At 41.8% G+C, this 22,723-nt stretch overlaps 1 protein-coding gene across 1 annotated transcript in view; it reads left to right on the top strand.

Annotated features, from left to right (window-relative positions):
• Positions 1-22,723, top strand: part of ARFGEF3 (ARFGEF family member 3) — a 178,339-nt gene that overhangs the window by 71,565 nt on the left and 84,051 nt on the right. The window contains exons 6-8 of the mRNA XM_039243569.1: positions 9,954-10,076; positions 13,702-13,744; positions 16,979-17,057. Coding sequence (XP_039099500.1) covers positions 9,954-10,076; positions 13,702-13,744; positions 16,979-17,057 — 245 coding nt within the window. The remainder of the gene's footprint in view (positions 1-9,953; positions 10,077-13,701; positions 13,745-16,978; positions 17,058-22,723) is intronic.

Here is a 22,723-nt window from a genome sequence, read left to right on the forward strand (position 1 = left end):
TTTGTTTAAAATAAAAAAAAAAAAAAAGAAATCTCATCCCCACAGCAATACAGGGATGAAGGCGTCCAGCTGGGCGGCGGCGGGTGGGGGGGGCGCAGCGAGGAGCAGGTTCGGATGCAGATCCCAGCTCCACCCCCTCCCGCCCCCACCCACCTGCCCCGTTGCCTTGGCCGCCTCCGCGGGCCTGGTGTTCGTTCTCTGGGAAGCCGGGCGCGTCGTACCTGTGTTGTGGTGTGGGTGTGCCCTTCGGGAAAAGAAGGTAGAATCCATGTAAGAGGCCGCTGTTAGAGCCACACGGCACGTGCTGCTGTCCTTAGGGAGCCGTGGGTTGACGACGATGTCCAAGCGCGGCTGAATAGTGCTGGCCCGGCCAGGACCCTGAAAGGACAGAGCATCGGTCGGGCCAGCCCCCTGTGAGGACAGTCACTAGTTCACTTGCTCTTCATGTCCTCCGTGACCCCTCAGCTGGGGAAGGGTCCCTGGCACAACAGCAGCGAAGCAGGGTTCAGACCACTCTGGAAAAGTGTGTTGCTTCCCACGCTGGCTCGGACTTCATAGCTCAGGATAAAGGCTCGAGACTCCATTGCTTTGAAGGAAGGACTTGGTGAGGATCTTATAAATGAACTTTCCGTTCTGTCGTTGCTGGTGGGTGCCTTCTGTCACCGTCACCCTGGTCAGGCCCCCAGGTGACGTTTTAGGCGATGCCTCTCCTGCAGACCCGCAAGCAGATTCTCCTACTGCCCTCCTCCCAGCAGGACATGGTTTAGCCTGCCGGGCCCTCCTGTGCCTCACTAGATCCGCCACTGTGCTCTGGGGACTGGACACGTTGGGCCATCCTCCGGCAGAGCCCACTTTGTAAGAGCCATGAGAGGCCCCATTTCAAAGTGCTTGTGAGAAATGGCAGCGCGCAGAATTGCTCCTCTGTGCTAGTATAGACCTGACACAGCAGCTTCCAGAGAGTGGGGGTCCGGCCCTTCTGTCTGGCCAAGCCGTGGGAAGGACTAGCCAGTCCGCTGAGGGAGGCAGGGTGATCCCCGAGCATGAGCGAGCACCACAGATGCTAGGCCCGGAGCGTCAGTCGGTCCTGCCGCACCGATCGAAAAGCCAACAATCGGCACTGGAGAGCGGTGCCCTTGCTGAGAATAGTGGACGTTTATCCACCAGGCCCTGCTACAACCCCGCCTGGCTCTACCAGGCCTAAGTTCTGGTTCTGGGCGCCCCATGGCCATTCTCTCGCGCAACTGCAGGCGCATGAAAACACCCTTGGCACCAGTTATGGCAAGAGACAAGGACGTAAACTCAAAGACCATGTCATCTAGCTGTCCCTAATGTTTATTTAGCACTTACTCTGTGCCAGACACCGTTTTAAGAGCTTTCTTCTCTATGGTAAATCCTGTAACCCGCACAGCAGTACTGTGAAGCTGGAAATATTGTCCGTATTTGACGGATAAGGAAACTGACACATAGAGAGAGGTTCGCCAACTTCCCGAAAGTCAGACCGCTAGGAAGGGGTGGAACCGGGATGCGAGAGCAGGCGGTGTGACCGCGCTTCTGCCCCTCCCACTGCGGAGTGTGCGGCCACCATCTTGGCTGTGGAAGGCCCACGTCCCAGGGTCCCTGGTGCTGTCCTCTGTGAAGGGAGGAACGCTCCCCTCTTCATCCCAAAGCAGGCTCAGGCGTGAATAGTGTGCCGACACAGTGTTGGAGTTACACGAATCTTGCCTTTTGTCTTCAAAAGAGGTCTTTTGGTTAAGAGAAAAGCATGCACCATTTGACTGCTGACTGTGATCAAAGATCAGAAGGAGGGACAGGCTTACAAATGGTTCCTACAGAAGGTTAGCCATTTTCAGTAGTTGCTTAATTAAATTTTGGCTTTTCCTCTTTACACTCCCCAAACTGTCACCTGTGGGACATTTACAGTCACAAAGCTTTGGCGGAGGCCTTGGTGGTTCTCATCAAAAGGCTGCACATTCGAATCACCTGGGAAGTGTTAGCAGAAATAAGATGTCAGGAGCACCTTGGTGGCCCAGGTAAGTGTCCGACTCAGGTCATGATCTCATGGTGTGTGAGTTGGAGCCCTATGTTGGGTTCTGTGCTGACAGCTTAGAGCCTGGAGCCTGCTTCAGATTCTCTCTCCCTCTCTCTCTCTCTCTCTCTCTTTCTTTCTCGCTGCCCCTGCCCTGCTCATGCTCTGTCTCTCAAAAATAAATAAAATGTTGAAAGAAAAATTTTTTTTTTAAGATGGCTAGGGTTGCCTCAGAAATGGAGTGTTTTGGTCTTGGGGAGACCTGAGCATACACATTTGGTAAAAGCTCTCCAGTGACTGTGCTGTAGAAGTCAAGTCGAGAGCAACCGCCATGATGGCTCCTCTTGTCAACCGACCAAGCTTTGCTATAAAACTGTCTTGGTGTGAGCTGCTGTCCTCTAAATCCTCAGAGCGAGGTCCCCTGACCAGAAGCATCGGCAGCACCTGGGAACTTGTTGGAAATGCTGAATGTCAGGCCCCACCCCAGACCCGTGAATAAGAATCTGTTCTCCAGTGAGAGCCCCCTTGGGGTTCATGTGCATGCAAGTTTGAGAGGCAGTGCCACACTTGAATGTCAGTATAACCTTATTTTAAATGATTTGAAACCCAGGTGAGAGCCCCCTTGCCTCTGCACGGCCATTCAACATCCCCCCTCCCGCCCCCCGCCCCTGGCCCCCACGTGTGGAATCCTACCAGCAGTAGCCTCCCCTCGATAAGTTCTAACTGATTCTCCTGTCCCCTCATCCTCCATCCTCTCCCACCAGATCACCCCCACATTTCCCTGCCCATTTGTCAGCGCTTGATAAATATCAAATAAATTTCTTAGGCTGTAACAGTTTAATCTGCTACAGAGCCATCCCACTGTTCCTTCTGAAGGCATGTGTTTGCACCCTAAGGCCCACTGTCAGCCTTTAAAGGAGGGGCCTGCCCCCTCCCCGACCGGCACTTGCACTTAACGTCATCTGTCACAGGAGGAGCATTTCTATTTATATGAAGAGCGGAGTGCCCATTTACAAGCCTGTGGGTCAGTAGCCACACAAATTAGATCATTAGGTGAATAGTAGGTAATTTAAGAAAGAACAATAGTGCCGTCATCTGAAATCATTGCTTAATTCAGCTCCACAAGAGAGGGCTAAACATTTTTCTCACTGGACTTTGTATTTCTTCAAATTTGTAATAACAACAGTGCACAGCCTTTCCGTTTTCACCATAGAAATCACTTAAGAATAAAAAGAATTAACTATGTAAGAAAGTTATATTGTCTCAAAAAATAACAGTATTCTCTAGACTTATTCAAACGCAGTGATTCTGCAGGCTCTCAAAGTGCTTTGCACTTGCTCATTCAGCCTTTGAAAATCTGCACCTCGGGTTTGAAAGCAGACGGGGCGCCTGGGTGGTTCAGTCGGTTAAGCATCTGACTTCAGTTCAGGACATGATCTCACGGTTCCGTGCACCCCTACTTTGGGTGAGCCCTGCTTCTCTCTCTCTCTTTCTCTTTCTCTCTCTCTCTCTCTTCTCCCTCCTCCTCCCCCTTGTGGGATTCTCTCTCTCTGCCTCCTCACTCACTTGCACCCTCTCTCCCTCAAAAAAAGAAAACAAGCAAATAAGTAGGACATTTCAGCCTAAAACTACCCCTTAGCTGCTGGAAGCTTTCTTAGTCATATCTGAATTTCTCATAAAAGTAAGTCTTAATGAAAAAATACTTTTGGTATAGCTAGGAAAATACCGTTTGCAACTCCTGTGGAAATGTTGAGAAAGAATCCAGACATTCTCTTCTTTCTTACTCTGACGTACATTGACTTTTACCCAAGAATAGTGTTTACCCTGAAACCTGTTGGTCAGGAAATGGAGATGTGTACTTAAGTATGAAAAATGAGACCATTTCCCCAAGGCATTGTGGAAACTTTCAAAGGATCATTAAGCACTTAAAATGTAAATAAGAGGGCAGCCTTCATTTGTATGTCTAACTTGCTTAATTAAACTGTAATAATGAAAGCTTTTTAGAACATGGTTTTCCATGATACAGGAGGAAGAAGAAATATCATCAAGTCTAGAATGGATAATTATGAAATATGCAACATGTATTTTCTGCTCAATTTCTTATACAATCAGAATAAAACTCCCTATGGATACATAAACCTTCTCTTCATTGGTTAAAAGCTAGATCAAGATTTCTGAGTATTGAGGCCCAAATTAGCAGATAGGTTGAGTTTTCCAAGGGTAGTTACCTTAATATTGGAAAAAGCTGTGGGAGTAAAAATTGCCAAGGTCTTTGGGTAAAGGAAGAAGAGGAGCTATCACCAGGAGCTCTGTGGAGTGAATTTGAAAATGGTTAGTGTTCTTCCATTAGAAAGATTTGGAGTATATACTCAGGTGTGCTGAAGGCTTCTTTGTGGGGTCTTTCAAAGTGAGAAAGCCTTGTTTATAAATGTGTATTTGCTGATTTGATCTTACTAACAGGAAACTTCAAGTTTTTGATCCTGTCAAGTTCAGACAAAGTCTGTCTCAAAGACCATTGTTCCTTTTCTTTAAGACTCTTAGTTTCAGGGACCTCCCTCTTTCACTCCATCTATCCCTCTTTCCTTCAATTGCAAAACACTGGTTAATAATAATAGCTAACAACACTAGCTACTAGCTATTGAGTCCCTATGGCGTGTCAAGAAATAGTGGGGTTTTTTTTGTACATTCTCCTTTAATCTTTACCACAACCAAGATAGATAAAGAATCCCAAGAAAACTAAGGACAGTTTGCTAGTCCAGGTTTCTACAGAAGGACATTCCAATTCAGACTTTTTATATTTCAAACATGGGCTGTTAACCACTATGCCATATTGCTTCATCGCCACTGTCAGTCTTAGAAAATGTTAGTAAAATCTTGCCATTATCATGTCGGCAACCAACCGAAATTCTTGGGAGTCTTACCCACCTTGGATCTTTACCAAGGTGCTTTGTTAGAAAATGGCTGTCTGGTGTTTTCATATATAAAGCAAAATTATTGATGAATTTTTACTTTTTTTTGTGACCACAGATTCAAATGACTATTAGGCGTCCGCTATTTCTTGGGCATCTTTGTGTATTGATACTCAATTTATCTTTTCTGAGCATTGTGTTAGCATTCTAGGATCTGATGTTTGTATGTTTATAGTTTAGTGCCACTTCTTACCCTGGGGAATTTAAAAACCGTGAGGCTGAAGACCTGCCAGAGATTCTGATTTAATGATACTAGTTGTCACTAAAGTATTTTTTTTTTTTTTAGATCGGGCTGACTTATAACTCTGGAAATAAATGTTCAGTGGTACTTTTTTTTTTTTAGCCTAATGTAGTAGCATTATTTCTGAGACCTACGGCAAATAAAATATTCTACAATTAAGGACCAGATTAGTCTGTGGATATAATGCAAAAGAAAAATACACAGGTTATCTGGTCAGTTTATCTTGGAAGTGTCTTATTTGTTATGTTCTTTCTAAAACCGGGAGAAGTAACCCCACCTCCTGGCAAGAAAACTGGTCAAGGGAGCCCAGACCATTGTCTCAGGGTGGCTGAGGCTGCCAAAGAAAGGAATTCCTGTTCTAAAGAATGTCTCCACTTTTCCTTCTGGAAGCCCTTTCTTTTCTTCCTTGTGGCCCTGTGTCTTTACTGGGCCTGATTTGACTCCTTTAAGTTGTATGTTCTTTGGTTACTTGTTGCCAGATGGGCTTAGAGCAAAGTAGTCTTTCTGCAACGAATTTCCACACTTCCCCGTAACCTCTAACTTACATAGCTCTTGAAAAAAAATGGAGTTAGAAGCCACACAGAGCAGTGCATTTTGGGTGCGTATTTCATTTTGGGTGCGTTCACAGGGCAGAGGCTAGCGTTCAATAGATCTTCTGTAGATCAAGGTGCATGAATTAAAGGGCTGGGATCTCTTAAGCTGTTTGTTGTTGTTGTTTATACTTTATTTATTTTTGAGAGACCGAGAGAGAGAGAACAAGGGGGGGAGGGGCAGAGAAAGCAGGAGACACAGAATCCAAAACAGGCTCAGGCTCGGAACTGTCAGCACAGAGCCCGATGCGGGACTTGAACCCACAAACTGTGAGATCATGACCTGAGTTAAATCGGATGCTTAGTCAATTGAGTCACCCAGGTGCCCCTGTCTTAAGCTGTTTTTATATTCCAGCTTAAGCCAAGAAGAATATGGAAGCAGATGAGGGAAGTCACAGTCAGAGTTGTCCCTGTATGCTTGGGCACTTTAAAATTTTCCAGAAGGAAATTTCCCTCCCCAGCATGGTGATCAGACTCACTTACACACATATTTCTTAGGAATAATAAAATAATTTCAGTTCACTCTGTGAGGGTGTGCGTGCGCACATGTGTGTTTGCATCAGCAGGAACCATTTGAGGTGGCTTCTGTCACATACCCAGCTGTTATGGCTGTTGACCTGGAAACGGCTTGGCCACTTAGTTGTCATCCTGATTCAATGTAGAGTTTAGACTTTGAATGGCATCGACAAGCTTTCATAGTCTTCCCTATATAAAAAGACATTCTTCTGCTTTCTTGTAGCTTCATCTTTGATCTTTCTATTTTTTATCACCATAAATTATTTTTCAACTCCATAAAAAGTTTCCAATTGGAAACACACCCATTCTTCTGTTTATGGAGCTTGTTCCTCACTATCATGCACTGTGTTAACAGAGCTGTACCATGAACCCCATTCAGGTAGGAAAAAGAAGGCAAATGCACAGTTCAACAACCAAAGGTCACATCCTATGTGTTTTGCAAAGCTAAACAAATTTTTGTGGCAGCTTCTTTAAAATGTGTTATCGCTTTGGCCAGTGTTGAATGCCTACTGCATTCTACTGTGCTTCTTTGTACTTAATAATGGTGATTCTACCCTGGGTTTAACCTAGTACTGTTATTTATCAATCTACTTACTTGATGATATAAGACTTGTACTGCTTATGTATGGCTGGCAAACTTGTGCTTCCTTGTTCTTTTTTTCCTGCTGCTTTTGGGGTTTGTTTTGCTTCATTAACTATTTGTGGTTTTGCTCTCAGTTGTGTGTAGCATGCCGTAAAGCTGGACGTCCACAAATGCATGAAATGGTCAAAATGTGCATTACGAAACTCCTCACTGCCCTGTGTCTTCGTGCGTTCCCTGGCTGTCAGGGGCCTGTGGCTTTTCACAAGGTATTTGACTTGGCCCTTTGGCCTCTGACAGCGGCACAGGACTGGGTCTTTTTGAGTGTCAGTTCTGTGCTACGAAAGCAGAGGGCATGGGGAGGTAGAAGTGATGTTGGAGATACTACACGAAGAAATGGATGAATGAGTCCTTTCCCAGAAACTCAGCCTGCCTTTGGACTTGGTATTCTCTTAACTTCTCTGATTCAGTGTGCTCATTTTAGTACTGCCTCAAGGTAGGGCAGAAAAATGTGCACAGAGTAGAAAATCATTGGCCTTGAATACAGTGGTCAGGTTTATCATGGAAACCCTAGTTGAAGAACCTTACTGGTTTGCCAATTTATCATTATCACAGCAAGTGTGAGAAGCTTTTTTTTTTTTTTTTGAAGATGTCAAGATAGCTGATAGAACATTTCCTTCTGTGGACTTAAGGTTAGTGATATTATCAGGTACATGGTCTTTTAATATTTAAAAGGATCCCCATTTATCATAGTATTTATACATCCAACTTTAGCAGAATGAGCTTCTTGGATTAATACGTTTAAAAGCAGAGTATACATGCAATGAGTCATTCCCAGTATTGTACACTTGGTATTAGCAACCAAACGCTAGAAACGGTGGAGACACTAAAACTCAAAGAAACACATTTGGTTTTTAGGAGGTTCTTGTCCGTATCCTGTATCGTTTATTACATAAACCCCATTCCTCATCTGTGCTTTCTCTGGTGAGTCTAAAGTGACTGATATGATTTTTGCAGGGAGATTGTAAGGCTCTCGGTGTTAAAAAGAATTGTGCTTCTCTTGAGCAGGAGTTCAGCTCTCAAAATAGCTACTCTTTTATCGTTAATGCTTCCACAGCTTCAAAATTCCCCTTAAATTTATGTCAGAGCTCAGAGGTCTTAAAGATCAATAGCTATAAAGATTTCTGGGGAGAATGTGGGATTTAAAGAAAACTTAAATTCTGAGGCATGACTCGTACTGCTGTGCCTAATTACAGCACGGAGAATTTGGTTCATCGAAAGGAAACACCCCCCATTTGGATGTATTTGCAAGGTTTGTATGTCGTTTCATTACATGCAAAGTAAAAGCCTTCTGAAATTAAGACACCTTTTTTTTCTAAGTATGTATAACTTGTGCCTTCAAGTACATTATAATCCATGATCATTTGAGAAAATGAACTTAAAATTGACATGCCCTTCAATGGTAATTTGAAGAATAAATATTTTGGAATCTGCTTTTAATTTTTAGCTAAAAATGAATTAATCTGGGCTGAATTCCAAATAAATTTATGAGTTTAATTTTATTTTTCTATAAGTTCATGAGTTTTAAATGCTCACTTGGACTACCAAGCATTTAATAGGAGATAAATTAAACTTTTAGAAAATATTTACTTTTATGTCATTAATTTTACCAGAAAGGTTATGACAGTGAGACACCGGCAGAAAGCTCCAGCTTAAGCAGCAGAGGCAACAAAAGTTAACACTTAGTCTCTCTCTCATCTCACTTATCATCCATCAAATTAAATTTGCCATTTAGGTGAGAACACTTTATTTTCATTGTAGGTAATCTTGGAGCTATTCCTAGAAAAATAATTTAGGTACATTAAATCCCTTCTTCTTTTTGTGGATCTAAATATACTTACTAACTGGAACAGATGGCATACCTTATATAGAGAAAAAAAGGGGGGTATATTTAAAGCACGTGTTTATTGTTATGCCCATTTCTATAGCTTCCGGAAGAATTAGAGGCAATAAAATCTGAAAAGCCACGACATTAAACATCATCATCAAATGAGGGATTTTGGTTTTTCAAATTGGGATTTCTCCATGTTGCAGCCACCAGAGCTTCTTCTCAGGTCCAACTACACATCGAGACTCGCACAAACCAATTGCTTCGCAGATACAGGACAGCGGGTAGGAAGCAGGACACTGGCAGGCATTTCTGTCTCACAGGAGTCCTTGGAACAGTCCAGAGGCTAGTCTGTGCTCTCAGATGTCAGCCTTGGAGCAAGAAGTTGAGAGCCACCTTGATGGGTGCAGTCACATTAGCTTAGGAGACCCCATGTTGCAACTACATGGGAGGCAGAATTTCTGTAACAACCCCATGAGCAGCGCTGGGAAACGTCCCTCAAAGGCCGTGAGCAATGACAGGATTCACCCAGGCAACCCAGACCTGTGACTTTCCACAGGTTTGGAAAGTTCGTCCACAGCTTTCCCTAGTCAGATGCAGCTTAGTCATTAAGAGACACCTTCGCCCCAAGCCATGCTGCCTAGTAACATAGCCAATGGTCCACCTTTATCACGTTTCCAGAAGCACACAGCTAGAGAGTGAATCCAAGATCAAACCTGTTTACAGCACAGGAGAAAGGGATTCACTAACCTGTTCCCCCCACTTCATAACTCGGGAGCTAATACATCCGTTCCTGTTTTGCCACGGAGGGAGCTTTTCCTGATTAATTTCCGGCCATCTGAGTTTGCTCTCATAGCATTATTGGGCATATCTAAAACTCACTAATTTGCATTCTCTTATGATGCTCAGAATAATAAGCTTCTAAGAGTGATAATCCTTAGGAAAATGTTCCTTTTCCTATAGGCTTAAAAACAGATTTTCAGGGATTTCAAATATTTGTAGTACTCATGGATGATTAGTCCTAAATCAGGCTGACTTTCTATTTAAGAAGGATTTAAAATCTTCTCCAGTTAATTCCAAAGCATGTTGGTAATGAACTGTTATCTACAGAGCGTGTATGTTGCTATCTCATTTCTTTACCAGGTGTGCATTGAGACATACATATGTAGCTGTCACCAGCGTAGTATAAACACGGCTGTGCGGGCAACTCTCAGTCAAATGCTGAGTGACTTGACTTTACAGTTACGACAAAGGCAGGAAAATACGGTGAGCAATCTTGCCGGCATCTCTGTGTAACTGCATGCTGTGTCTCCACATCCTAGATGCTCCCTCCCTCACCCCCTGCCGGGGCTGCTTCCTCCTGAAACGGTAGGAGGGGCTTGCTTGGTTTATAAGAACTTCGGTTTATACAAATTAAGATTTTTAAATATATTTTTGCCTGTTTAAAGCTTTGACAGTCGTTTTTCCTTATGGTTTCTACTATTTTTTAGTCAGTCTTTTATAATTCACTTGTCTTTTTAAAACTCAGATTGAAAACTTTTATATAAAAATATTGTTCTGATATATTAAGAAATATCAGGAGTAAATTCAAAATTAGGAGAAGTTAATAGCAGTTAATTCCATGCTTTGAGGTTTGATGTCTGTGTTTCTCTTTGTTAACTAAAAGATTGTGCCCCGGGGTCTTATTTCACCTGCTGCTGCATGGGGTGGGGTCAGGGAGGGAGAGGGATTTGCCTTTGTCTGTCATCAAAGCCAGTTAGAGCTTATTGATCCAAACTTGAACAAACTGTCTAAAATGAGCATTCCCAGGAAAAAATGTAAATGTAACTGGCTTCTCGAATATCCTGTCTTTTGGGAATGTTAATGAAGAGATGATCCCTGTTCAAAATAGGTGTGTGTTTGGTTTTTTTAAACCTGCCTCTGAATAAATCAGGTTAAACATCTTTTAAAATCTGCAAGTATTCTGAAATGAACACTATTATTTTGTGGAACAGGGACTCTTCATGGCAGTCTGAAACGTCTCATGACTTAACTTTACAGAAATTAAGGTCTCACGTTTCACTTAGAATCATTTCTAATTTTTACCTTCAGTTATTTTCTAATTTTTAAAGTTGAGTGGAACCTTACAGCTCATCTAGTCAAATACTTCTGGTCCTCATTTTACAGATGAGGAAGATGAAGCCCAGAGAGGTGAAACTGAAATCTAAAATGAATGAGCTTATCAGTGAAAGAACCAATACCAGACCCCTAGGCTCCTAACTGTGGCTGTGACAGCCAGTGTTGAAAACACAACACTAATATGAAAAAGCAAATACTGATATTTTTGTAATGTTTGCTATGTCCAAAACCTAAGTTTCTACTTAAAAAATTGTTTTATCTTGGGATATTACAATGTTAGCTTACCCTTTGTTAAAAACCACTTCATTTATATTAGGATTTTGAATATGATAATGTGGGAATAGTAGTTTAAAAGAAATTCAAATTATAAATGTAAAACATGCTAAGGGAAAAAAAATTGAAGAAAAAATTGTTAAAAACACATTTTAATAGAAATAAACCTATGATGTTGGGAATCTTAGATTAATCATACAATCATAGTTCATCCTCACTAAATGGCAATGTGATGAAATACTATCATAGCAATGATATCTTAATGTTTTAAGAAGAAGCCTTAAATGAAACTTTGTAGTTTCAAAGTGATTTCGATTATATTCGTTCACTTAATCTTATTTTTATATTTTTTTAGTAGGAGGGTATTTGGCTTCAAGTAAAGTGACTTAGCCTGTTAGCTCATGCTGTTCTTCTGTAAGAATGGTAACAGGTAAAGCTGTAGAGGTCTGGATAAAACTTAGATAGTGGGGTGTCTGGCTGGCTCCATTGATGGAGTATGGGACTCTTGATCACAGGGTTATGAGTTCGAGCCCCATGTTAGGTGTAGAGATTGCTTAAAAATAAACTCTTTAAAAAAAATAAAAACAGGGTTATCTGCCTCTGCCCCTGGTATTATATGTCTAATCAGCCCTCTGATCCTGCTCATCACGGACCATCTGGACTTACCCAATCTGAGGCAAGATCCCAAATGAGGTGGAAAATTGGTGTTTCCTGTTATTTCCTTTTTGTTACTCATGCAGTCCCTGGAGATGTTTCCATGTCCCAGAAAAACAGTTCTCAGGATGCTAATATTTGTAGCATTTGTGATGTCTACTAGAGAGAGACATTGTCAGCTAAGAGTGGTGATTAAAGGGAAGAGGTCTATAGAAATGGTGAGGTTCACTCAAAGTAGAGTTTATGTTCTCCTATGGGACACCTAGCATGACCCATCACAGGAAGACATCATGGACCATGTCAGAATTAGGAAGACTTAAATACAATGGAAAGAAAATAAATTTAGAATCCCAAAAGCATTAGCATGAAATGTACAGTTAACCCTTGAACAACATGGGTTTGAACTGCCTGCGTCTACTAATATACAGATATTGTCATGAGTACAGTACTGTATTTTTCTTCTTTATTATTTTAATAACACTTTTTTCTATCTTTCTCTATTATAGGAATACAGAATATAATACATTTAAGATACAAAATATGTGTTAATTGACTTGTTTTCGTTATTGGTAAGGCTTCTGGTCAACAATAGGCTGTTAGTCATGTTTGGGGAGAGTCAAAGTTACACAGGCATTTTCAGCCATAAGGGGTGATTGGTACTCCCAACCGCCGTATTGTTCAAGGGTCCAACTCCATCTTCAACCTAATGTCTATCCCCACTCCCAGGAAAGATTATGCAGTTTGATTTTGTATCATTAGGATCCCAGAGTTATTATCAGGCTTTGTTAATTGAATTACTTAGATGATGCAAGCCATTGTGAAATTATAAGCTACTAATGTCCAAAAGCAAAAATGCCTCATGTAAATTCTTAGGGGGTAGGTGGTAGTGCTCCTCTTGTCCTTTAAAAATGATTCGGATGCATTTCCTCCAGAAAATGCTATTATACACCTATAGTTAGCCACTCACTGAGCCGTAGACATTGGCATAGCATCTCACAATGAATGTTAATGGAAGCAGCTGAGCTTTCAAACTGAAGAACAAAGAATAGTAAAGACATGTGTCTGAAACAAGTTTAAAAAACAAAACGGTGCCCTGGGATGATTTTCTTGTCTGGTAGTTGAGTTGCCTGAAAATGCTCTCTTCTTTCCCAGTGCTCAGAAGTGGGGAGACTTAAGAGCCTTTCTACACTCCTTTTAGAGGTCACTAAATTCTCTTTGCAATAGGAAGGGAGCCTAATTAATGGTAAACGTCTTTCCCTTCCTGTCCTCCCCTCCCCCAAGTTCTGTCTCTATCCTGATAGTTCTGCACCTGCCTGGCCACAGCCTAGAGGGGCTGGTCTGGTCAGACCGTTGGAAGTTAATATGATCCCTCATCAAATAGGAAGCTGGTGCTTCTGACCAGGAGTCATCTTTGGACCTGTATTTTAAAGTTCAGAAACCTGATCCTTCATTTTACTGTGTTCATTCAGTGCCAATCAAAGCGCAGTCTGTGACCTTGGGACAAACAGTACAAAGGTAACCTGTTTATATAGGTATGGCTCCAAGTCCTAGCTCAGCACCCTGGAATCATAAATAAAGTGCATAAAGGGCTTAAACTTCTGTGAAGACTGTGGACCTTTAAAATGAACTATTTTTGGAACTGATGAGCTCAGTTCCAGACGTCAGAGTCTTCTCACAAATACCATGAGTAATGCTATCAAGTGCATGGAGGGTGCACTTAGGTAAGTCAGTTGAGCCCCAGAGTGTTCAGGGTGACATTATTTCCTAAAATTTTCCAATGCCTAAGAGTCGGGGATTTTCACGCCTGAATCTCCTAATTGTCCTATGTGTGTGTCTCCCTTACCAGATCATTGAAAACCCGGACGCCCCACCGGAATTCAGGAATCAAGGTATTGGATTCGATTTTTGCTAGTTCAATTTAAGAAACGGGGGCCAACTATGTGCTTAGCACTGGGGGTGAAAAGATGAGTGGGAGCTCCCAGGTTAGTTCACCGTCCTCAGAGGTCTGCTTACCTTTGTCTTACTGGTGATTATGTTACTTAATCTTCCTTCTGTCCCTGCCCTCCATGCTAGCTACCCCTATTTCTGTTCCAACTATCCGAAGGGTATTAACTCTTCATATACCTTCCTGTTGGAGGCTAGGTTTTTTGTTGTTGTTGTTGCTGTTCTCCTTGAAGTTAGGTTTATTCATTGTTAAAATGAGAATTGGATAGAGGATTTCAGTGGAAACCTGATTGGCACAGAGCTATTGTACCAGAAGTAAGTTTGTGAAATTCCATTTTTTTTTTTTTTATTAAAAAAAGAACCTCGCAGGAAATCTTCCAGGACAGACAGCTCAGTTTAAATAGCAGGTGAAATCAAGGTGGGGAATTTCCTTCTGACCCAGAGGAAAAGAAAAAACAAAGGCCTACATAAAATTGTCAAGCAGTTTGGTTTTTGTTTTTGTTTTTAGTATTGTTTCCTGGAAGAGGTATGAAATAATTCAAATCATCTTATTAAAAAAATTGAACTAGATTTTATTTCAGATTTTATTCAGTAATTTAAAAACCACTGGGAAATCTGCTTTTCTTCTATAGTTTTGCCTGTTAATAATGAGAAAGGGGAGCAGAGGATGAAAAGGGGAACAAAAGGGACAGAGAGAAGCAGCCAAGTGGCCACAATTAGGAGAAACAGTGAAGGAAAGGAATGAGAAAGATGTCAAGCCATCTCTGAATGCATTGCTTGAGCATGTTGTTTTATTTATTTAGTTTTGTAACGTTTATTTTTTTGAGAGAGAGCATGAGTGGGGGAGGGGCAGAGAGCGAGGAGGCCAGAGGATCGGAAGCAGACTCTGTGCTTGCTGGAGGCCGGCTCCGACAGGTCCAGGGGTCCCTGAAGGATGGACGGTGTCAGCGAAAGAGAAATGAGAGAGCCCCGAGATTCTTTCTGATCACCAGGCAGGCATCTCTGTCCTGTCGGTTTTGGTGTCTTTATTTAAAAGTTCAGCCAACAACATGAGGTCAGAGAAAAGAATTTCTTACAGTGGGAGGCCTTTTATGATATCAATTGCAGAATTATTCCAACCAAGGAAATAACAGAATGTTCTTAGTGAAAAACAGGATAACATACAAGTTAAATTGTATATAGATAAGCTAGGAGTTATTCTGTCTGGCTCTCAAGAGGATAAATGTTTCTGAATTGGTTTATTTGTGGGAACTACCATGGGGGCCCTAAATTGTCAGTCTTTGCACCTGGGTTTATGTTTTAGCTACTCTTATCTATCCTCATCCCAGCTGCCAGTGTAAGGGAGGGGGTTTGTGGAATGCAGGCCTTGAGGAAGGGACTGCCATGCTTCACCAATTAGCAAAGATATATGTAGTAGCTGTGTTCTGCTCTTAACCCCAAAATAGGCTCTTTGTCTCGGAGCCAGGCTCAATTGTAACTCTTGTGTTCTAAATTATCTAAGCCTTGGGTCTGCAAGGCTCATAGGAAGAGCCTTTTGACAATCGCCCATAGAGCTTTCATCTAAAGTCTCTTTTGTAAAGGCAGGAATATGCTTTTCCTCATGAGGTATCTGTATTCAGAATATGGGTCTGATATGGAATATTGGGAGGCCTGGTCAATACCAGCAGGCTCATTTCCAACACGAGCCAGTAGTAGCAGAAAGAGATACCAGTTTTCGTTTCTCATGGCAGAAGCTGCAAACATTGCCACTTCCTTGCTGTGACTGCCATCCAGAGAGGCCGGTGCGGCTCCTGGCATGTGCTGACATCAGAGAGCCCAATGCCGGGCACAAATGACCTGAGCTGAAGTAGGACGCTCACCTGAATGGGCCACGCATGCCCTGAGCGTGTTGTTTTAATTGCCCCTTGCTCTGCTCTTAGGCTGCAGACCCACTGGCATGTGCTCCAGCATCTTTTCAAGCTCCCAGTGACATGCTCCACCCATCTTTCCTCTCTCTGGGCAACTGCAGCTCCCATACAATCTTCGCTTTGGTTTTGTAAGCCAAAAAGAGAGGTTCAAGTCCTCTTGGTCAAAGATAGATCTTTAAAAACACATACCAGTTAAAAGTGAATGGACACACTGAAATTTACCTAAAACTGAGCTTTAGGACTACTTACGGTTTTATTTATTTGTAACTGTGTCTTATTACTGTATGATTTCTCAAGGTTTTTTCTTTCTGCGTTGAAGATCACGAATTCTGAGAATTAGCCATTTCTCTTTCACATCCTCCTCCAACTTTTTCTCTCTTACGCTCCTGCCATTTTTCTCCATTTTCCTTGACCTCATGATCATCTTTTCATCTATACATTGATCAAATTCTTAGCCACATTTATATATATCTTTAAAGGTACTTGTTATAAGAAAAGCAAATGCTTCTACTTATAATTTCACTTGGCCCAACAATTCTGTGAGATTGCGATTATTTGTTCCCATTCTGCCATGGAGAAAACTGAAGCTTACCGAAGCCCATGCAGTCAGCAAGTTGTGGACCAGTACTTCAACAGATTCTAAATGTCAGCCTCTTTCCAGTACAATAGGTGCTTCCGTGGGAGTTTGTTGCTAGTTTCTGGACATGAATATGTCTGGAGGGAAAATTATGTTTTCTGACATTGGTTGCTCCATTAAAAACCATGTGCCCCAAGGATGCTGGGCAGACAGTAAAAGTAGTGAAGATGGTGACTAAGTTATTTTGCAATCTTTCCCTCGTTCCTTAGTTTGAAAAGGCCATCTTTCTTCCAAGCTGCCACATTTATCTTTTTGCTACAACTCAAATCTACTCAAATGACCCAGAAATTCCAAAGGTCAGAATAAGGGCTACGTGGGTAGTCTGCTGGCCTAAATATTGAGAAAATGGTTGTGAATTGTGTTGTTTCTGAATCAAAGCTTCTTTTGTTAAGTATGAATGAGTTTTATTTATAAGACCAACCTATCATTTTCTTAACTGTATTTTTAGCATTTTACTTTAGAAATGAATAATTAAATTTGCTATGATGATTTTGGTGACCTAAGGAAGGCTCAGTATCTGCAAACGACCTCTTTAGTCCCGAACACATCAAAAGCAGAGGATGGGAAGGACTGTTGAGGAAGCTTCTAGTGCCCTTTGCCCATGTCTAACCTCTTGTAACCTCTTCTGTTTGAAGGGTCAACAGTTGAGTCCCTTTGTGATGACCTTGTCTCTGTGCTTACCGTTCTGTGTGAGAAGCTACAAGCCGCCATCAAGTAAGTGCCTTCAACATTGGTGTTCTTACTTATCAGCGGTCCATTTCTGACGTAACTTTTGTCTACAGCATCCCTTCAAATTGCAGATCATAGGGACAATGGTCCCCCCCTCATTGGTATTCACCTGTCATTCCTGAGAAATATATTCAGTGACTTTGGACAAGCCCATATTACCAAGCACCATGAATGAAGGATATAATTTTCTCATAAGAAATGGGAAAACTGTAGCTGGCAAAGAATTAATCTTTAATCCCTCCAGCATTGAGCTAAGTGCGAAGAATGTTGGCTAAGAAGTAGTTGATATGACAAAGCTAGTTGATGTAACCCGGTGGTGTGACTCTAAATGAGTCTTCTCATTAACCTGCACTACGCTTTTCTCCTCTATTAAATGGGAAGGACGCACTGTATGGTCTTTCTGTATTCTAACATTTCCTGAGCCTGTGTGCTCACCTGCAGATCTCTGAAAAGAACACATTGTTCTCATTTTTTTTTTTGTGTGTGCCATTTAATATTGGTATTAGATCATATAGATGATGTCCACTGCTCTAACTCTCTGGGCAGTAGGTTAATAAGTTAACTTATACATCTGTAGTGAAGCCAAATTTTAAAAGGACTGGACTTTCCAAAATGAGATGAAAAGGCTCTACCAGTTACATATATAGTGAATTGCAAAATTCTACAACACAATGAGATTCTGAAATGCCCTTTGAGTTACAAAAGACACTTTCATTGACTAAGAACTAGAATACTTGATAATCCAAAGAACTTTTACTTAAAGAATTTTATATATAGTAAGAAGTTGGGAGACATAGTCTAGTTGAAACATTAATGAGGTCTCTCACTTTACTGGAACAACTTCCAGAAATTTGTTGGGGTATTTTTGGTTTTTGCTTTTTTTTTTTTTTTTTTTAATAAACTCAGGGTTTTTAAAAGCTAAGCTTAGAATGACTCTTGAAAGTCTTTGCCTAGTGGTTTCTACATCAGTGTATCCATTGTCCCTCTAGGTCACCTGCACCTGCACGTTTTTTAATGTTAATTTATTTTTGAGAGAGGGAGTGGGAACAGGATCTGAAGCAGGCTCTTTGCGGACAGCAGAGAGCCTAATTCAATGAATGGCTTGAAGTCACGAATTGCAAGATCATGACCTGAGCCAAAGTCAGATGCTTAACTGACTGAGCCACCCAGGTGCCCCTGCACCTACACCTTTTGACCAAATTAAGCTCTCTTTATGTTAGGCACATAAACAATGAAGAAACCTATTTAATCCATAGGTAGGACAAGCCAGAAAGCAAAGCACTTCTTCCACAGCCCTGCCCTTAAGTTTCTCTCACCCTGGATTCTAGGCAGCACATTATTTTCCCTCAGAAGGGATGTGTCTGCTAACAGCAGATGGCATGTGGTAGATGGCTTCTCCCATACTCTGTCCCCATCTTTCCTGACCACAGAGAGTTGGGGCAGGAGGCCTGAGACTCAGATAGCTATCCTAACCTAAAGGCTCTAACACCAACTACAGTGACCCCGGTAAAGTCCCCATGTGACCTGATTACCTTGGGACAGTTCCAAGTTACACCTGTTCTTTATGATCGTAATCACCCTCCTTCGTTCTTAACAGGGTCCTATCTGGGATAGGTTATATAGTCACTCTACCTATTCATGACCAAGGTTTAGATTTCTTCTAGAGCTCACTCCTCCCCACCCCTGCCTAGCTTCTCTCCCCCATAGCAGAGCCAGCTGTTATATCAGAGCTGAGATATGTTTCTCATTGGCTTGTTTATTCCTAAGATATAATCACGTACAGTGTTTTACCACTATTGGCTCAACTATGTGATCTTTGTTGGATTAACTGGTAAAAACTCTGTTCTGCCCTTTATCAGCTTTTGGGCAGAGCTCTCAACTACCACAAGCTTATGTATCCCATAAACTAATTAATATATTATTAATTAATTAATATTTATTGTTATCTTTTATGTAATATAATGTTAGTCGTATAAAATATATTAGGGTTTTTGTAGGGACCAAATGAGAAAATTTACTTAAAAGAGAGTTGATGCCCAGTAGTCAAAAATTACCTGAGGTTGCGGAATTGGGTTTATTACCTGTAATAATGAGGGATTATTATCTGTAATAATAATGTCTGTATGCTATGGGGAGCCAATGGTATCCAGTCAAAGGATTTTAGGAGAGATTGTTATAAGACTGGAACCAGAGTTAGGTGATTTGGAATGGGTTAAAGAAAATGAGAGTCTGTTCAAGGATTGAGTGCTGTCAGAAAGTAGGGGCAATTCTGGTATGGGGCATCTTAGGTTTTATCGAGCTGTTGGTGTGGGGGGTGGGGGGGCAGATGGGAGCCAGCCAAGGCTCTTATTGTAGAAGACGCAAGAGTCACTCCTAGGGGAAGATGATATTTGGTCATTTTTGTATTTGTACAGAATTCTTTTTTAAACTCTTTTAAGTCTCGTTTGTAGATTGGCTTTCGTCTTGTTCTGTCACCATTGTGGACAGTCTTCATCTGATATTAACATTCTATAAGTTGTTATGTTCACCAGGGGAACACCCAGCTTGCTGACAGCAACCAGGTGGTTAACAGCTGTCAAAGATGCTGATTCTCCATCCCCCACCGCCTTAGGTCTTAGCATTGTCAGGGAATAAAACAAAGGCCATCAAAACTTTGAAAAATATAAAGGCCATGTTCATTACTTTGCAGGCAAGGAAAAACAAAGAAGCTCAACATTTTTTTCCCTGAGTGGTTTGCTAAAGGAAGACTAAGTTTTTAAGTGCTAGAAAAGCGCAAGGTTGTTATATCATTAATAACTAAAAAATAGGGGCGCCTGGTTGGCTTAGTCGGTTAAGCGTCCGACTTTCGCTTAGGTCATGATCTCACGGTTCGTGGGTTCTAGCCCCGCATCAGGCTCTGTGCTGACTGCCAGCTCAGAGCCTGGAGCCTGTTTCAGTCTGTGACTCCCTCTCTCTGACTCTCCCCTGCTCATGCTGTCTCTCTCTCTCTCTCCTAGAAATAAATAAAAAGCATTAAAAAAAAATAACTAAAAAATAGCCACCAAGATAAATCAGAACCAATCTGTAGATCTATAAATGATAGATATTTTTAAAAATTTTTTATGTTTATTTATTTTTGACAGAGAGAGCATGAGCAGGGGAGGAACAGAGAGAGAGAAGAGACACAGAATCTGAAGTAGGCTCCAGGCTCTGAGCTGTCAGCACAGAGCCCAATGTGGGACTCGAACCCACAAACTGTGAGATCATGACCTGAGGCAAAGTCGGATACTTAACCGACTCAGCCACCTAGGCGCCCCTATAAATTATAAATTTAAAACATACCATTGTTCACTGGTCAGCAAGGAATCTTCAGCTGAGTTCAGTAAGGGCTTGGTTCAGGGTTCTTTAAAACCTGGATGCCTCTACGGGCGCCTGGGTGGCTCAGTCATTTAAGCATCCAACTTCGGCTCAGGTCATGATCTCACAGTTCGTGGGTTCGGGCCCCGCATCGGGCTCTGTGCTGACAGCTCAGAGCCTGGAGCCTGCTTCAGATTCTGTCGTCTCCCTCTCTCTCTGCTCCTCCCCCACTCACACTCTGTCTCTCTCTCAAAAATAAATAAAACATTAAAAAATAAAAAAAATAAAAAAACCCTGGATGTCTCTAACATCAACTTTAGGGACCGCCATCTGTAGAGTTACCATATGACCTAGTTTATCTGGGGAAGTCCAAGGTTATACCTGTTGTAATTTTTATAGAGATTCAATGTTGTTATCCTCTAGAAAGTATTAGGATAACTGAAAGATTTTTAACTGCATAGTGCCTAGCATGGAATAAATATTTGATATACATATGGTTGGCCATACATACATTGGCTCTAAGATGGTTTGTTTACTTTTAGAATTGTCCGTGCTAATTATACTTTATGATGCAGTTTGGGACATTGAAATTCTTACATCATTTGTAGATTTTTAGAAAAATATATGGCACAAATATATGTTGCAAATGCACCCATATACATATTGTAAACTAAAGATCATAATTTCTATCAGTCACTGAAAAAATGAAAACATTTCTGACCATATGACTTAGAATAGGCTTTCATTGCGAAAAGTAGTTCATGTGACACATACATGTTTTTCTAGGATTTCTCATTGGACATTGGCTTAAAGATGACTTTAGCCATGTCATTATGGAGCTTAGTGGTTTTTTTAGGATTCTCCTCATCTTGCTTCGTTTTTCAATGCAGTTCCCCAGTTATCATTCTGCTTCTGGAGACTGCTCACTATGTTTGAGTATAGTCCTTCCCCTCCAGACCCCATTACCCCCAAGATGCGGGTTCTGTTCCTGAGAAAGCTGGGGTGCCTCATGCTCAGCGCGGTATAAACGGAAGACCTGGAAGGCCTCCTGGTCAGATAGTACCAGGCTCTTGGCTGCTTTCCATCTGGTGATTATGTTTCTTCTTCTTATAAAATTTTCACACCTTTTACAATTCTTCTGATTTTACTACCCGAACTCCTCATATTCTATTAGCTAAACTTAATACTTCTCCCACCTCCTAAATACCTTTTTCCTCTGAAGTCACACTATGGCCAGTACTTCCCCTCAACAACCATTTCCAAAATTAATACCCAGATGCCTCCTAAGGCTCTCCCTCTGAAAGGGTATGTATTCATGATATGTCTAGTCTTGGGGGAGGATTCACAAAATGCACCCAGGTACACAGAATAACTCAATGCCTTGAAGATGTGTTATTAATAGAACGCTATATTAGGCATGTTGAGTTACGTGGTGAAATCCAAGTTTTGGAAGGATAATTGGGCTCAGAAAGATATTTATTCATTCTTTGCCTGTTAGTCCAACCTCTCCCCACCTCCCTCTCTTCCCAGTACTGAGTGTCAGGGAGGGGTGTGCACCAAAGCATTCTCAGAATCAGGCAAGGCCAAGTGTTCATATCATGTATTTAATCCTACTTGTCACACAATTACTGAATTCCCTCTCTCCTTTTTCTAACTAAATTTGAACTGCCTCAAAGGGAGGCAAGGTCAAAATGACTGATGATAAAACAAAATTCTAAGAACTCCAGAGATCCAGAATGTGCTGTCAAATTACGCTTGTGGCCACCTTGTCAGGACTTCATGGCCTCACTGGCCTGCTCACAAGAGTTGTTCTCCATGGATCTTGAGCCTGGGAAGAAATTCAGACACAAGCAGAAAATGAGACCCAACAGATACTCAACCTTCCAGCCATGAAATGATCAAACGGAAGACCAGGCCAAGGGACTCACCACCCCTCTAAGTAGGCAGATTTTTCCTCATGTGTTTTGAAAGAGTTGGCTGGTTTCCTGGCTTCTCTCTGCCCTGTGCTTTTCACGTATTTGTGTGTCTACAGTCAGACAAATAAGAAACACACATATGTGTGTCTAGTAAGGGGCACGTGTGGCATTTGCTTACATTTCAGGCAGCCCCTTTAATGACGTGACTCACGTGAGGCACGAACACCTATTTTTCCAGACTGTTGCGGCCCACAGAAAAGCTGCTGCGTTCGGTCTCCAAGGAGACTCACAGACCAGTTGCCTTGGCAATGCGTCCTGTCTGTCATTGGGTCTGATGACTTGGGCTTGCGATATTGCTGTGGCACACATTATAGATATTCATAGGAACCTTGACTGCTC

The sequence above is a fragment of the Hyaena hyaena genome, unplaced genomic scaffold, assembly GCF_003009895.1.
Source record: "Hyaena hyaena isolate Hyena2069 unplaced genomic scaffold, ASM300989v1 scaffold_229, whole genome shotgun sequence".
NCBI classification, from domain to species: domain Eukaryota; kingdom Metazoa; phylum Chordata; class Mammalia; order Carnivora; family Hyaenidae; genus Hyaena; species Hyaena hyaena.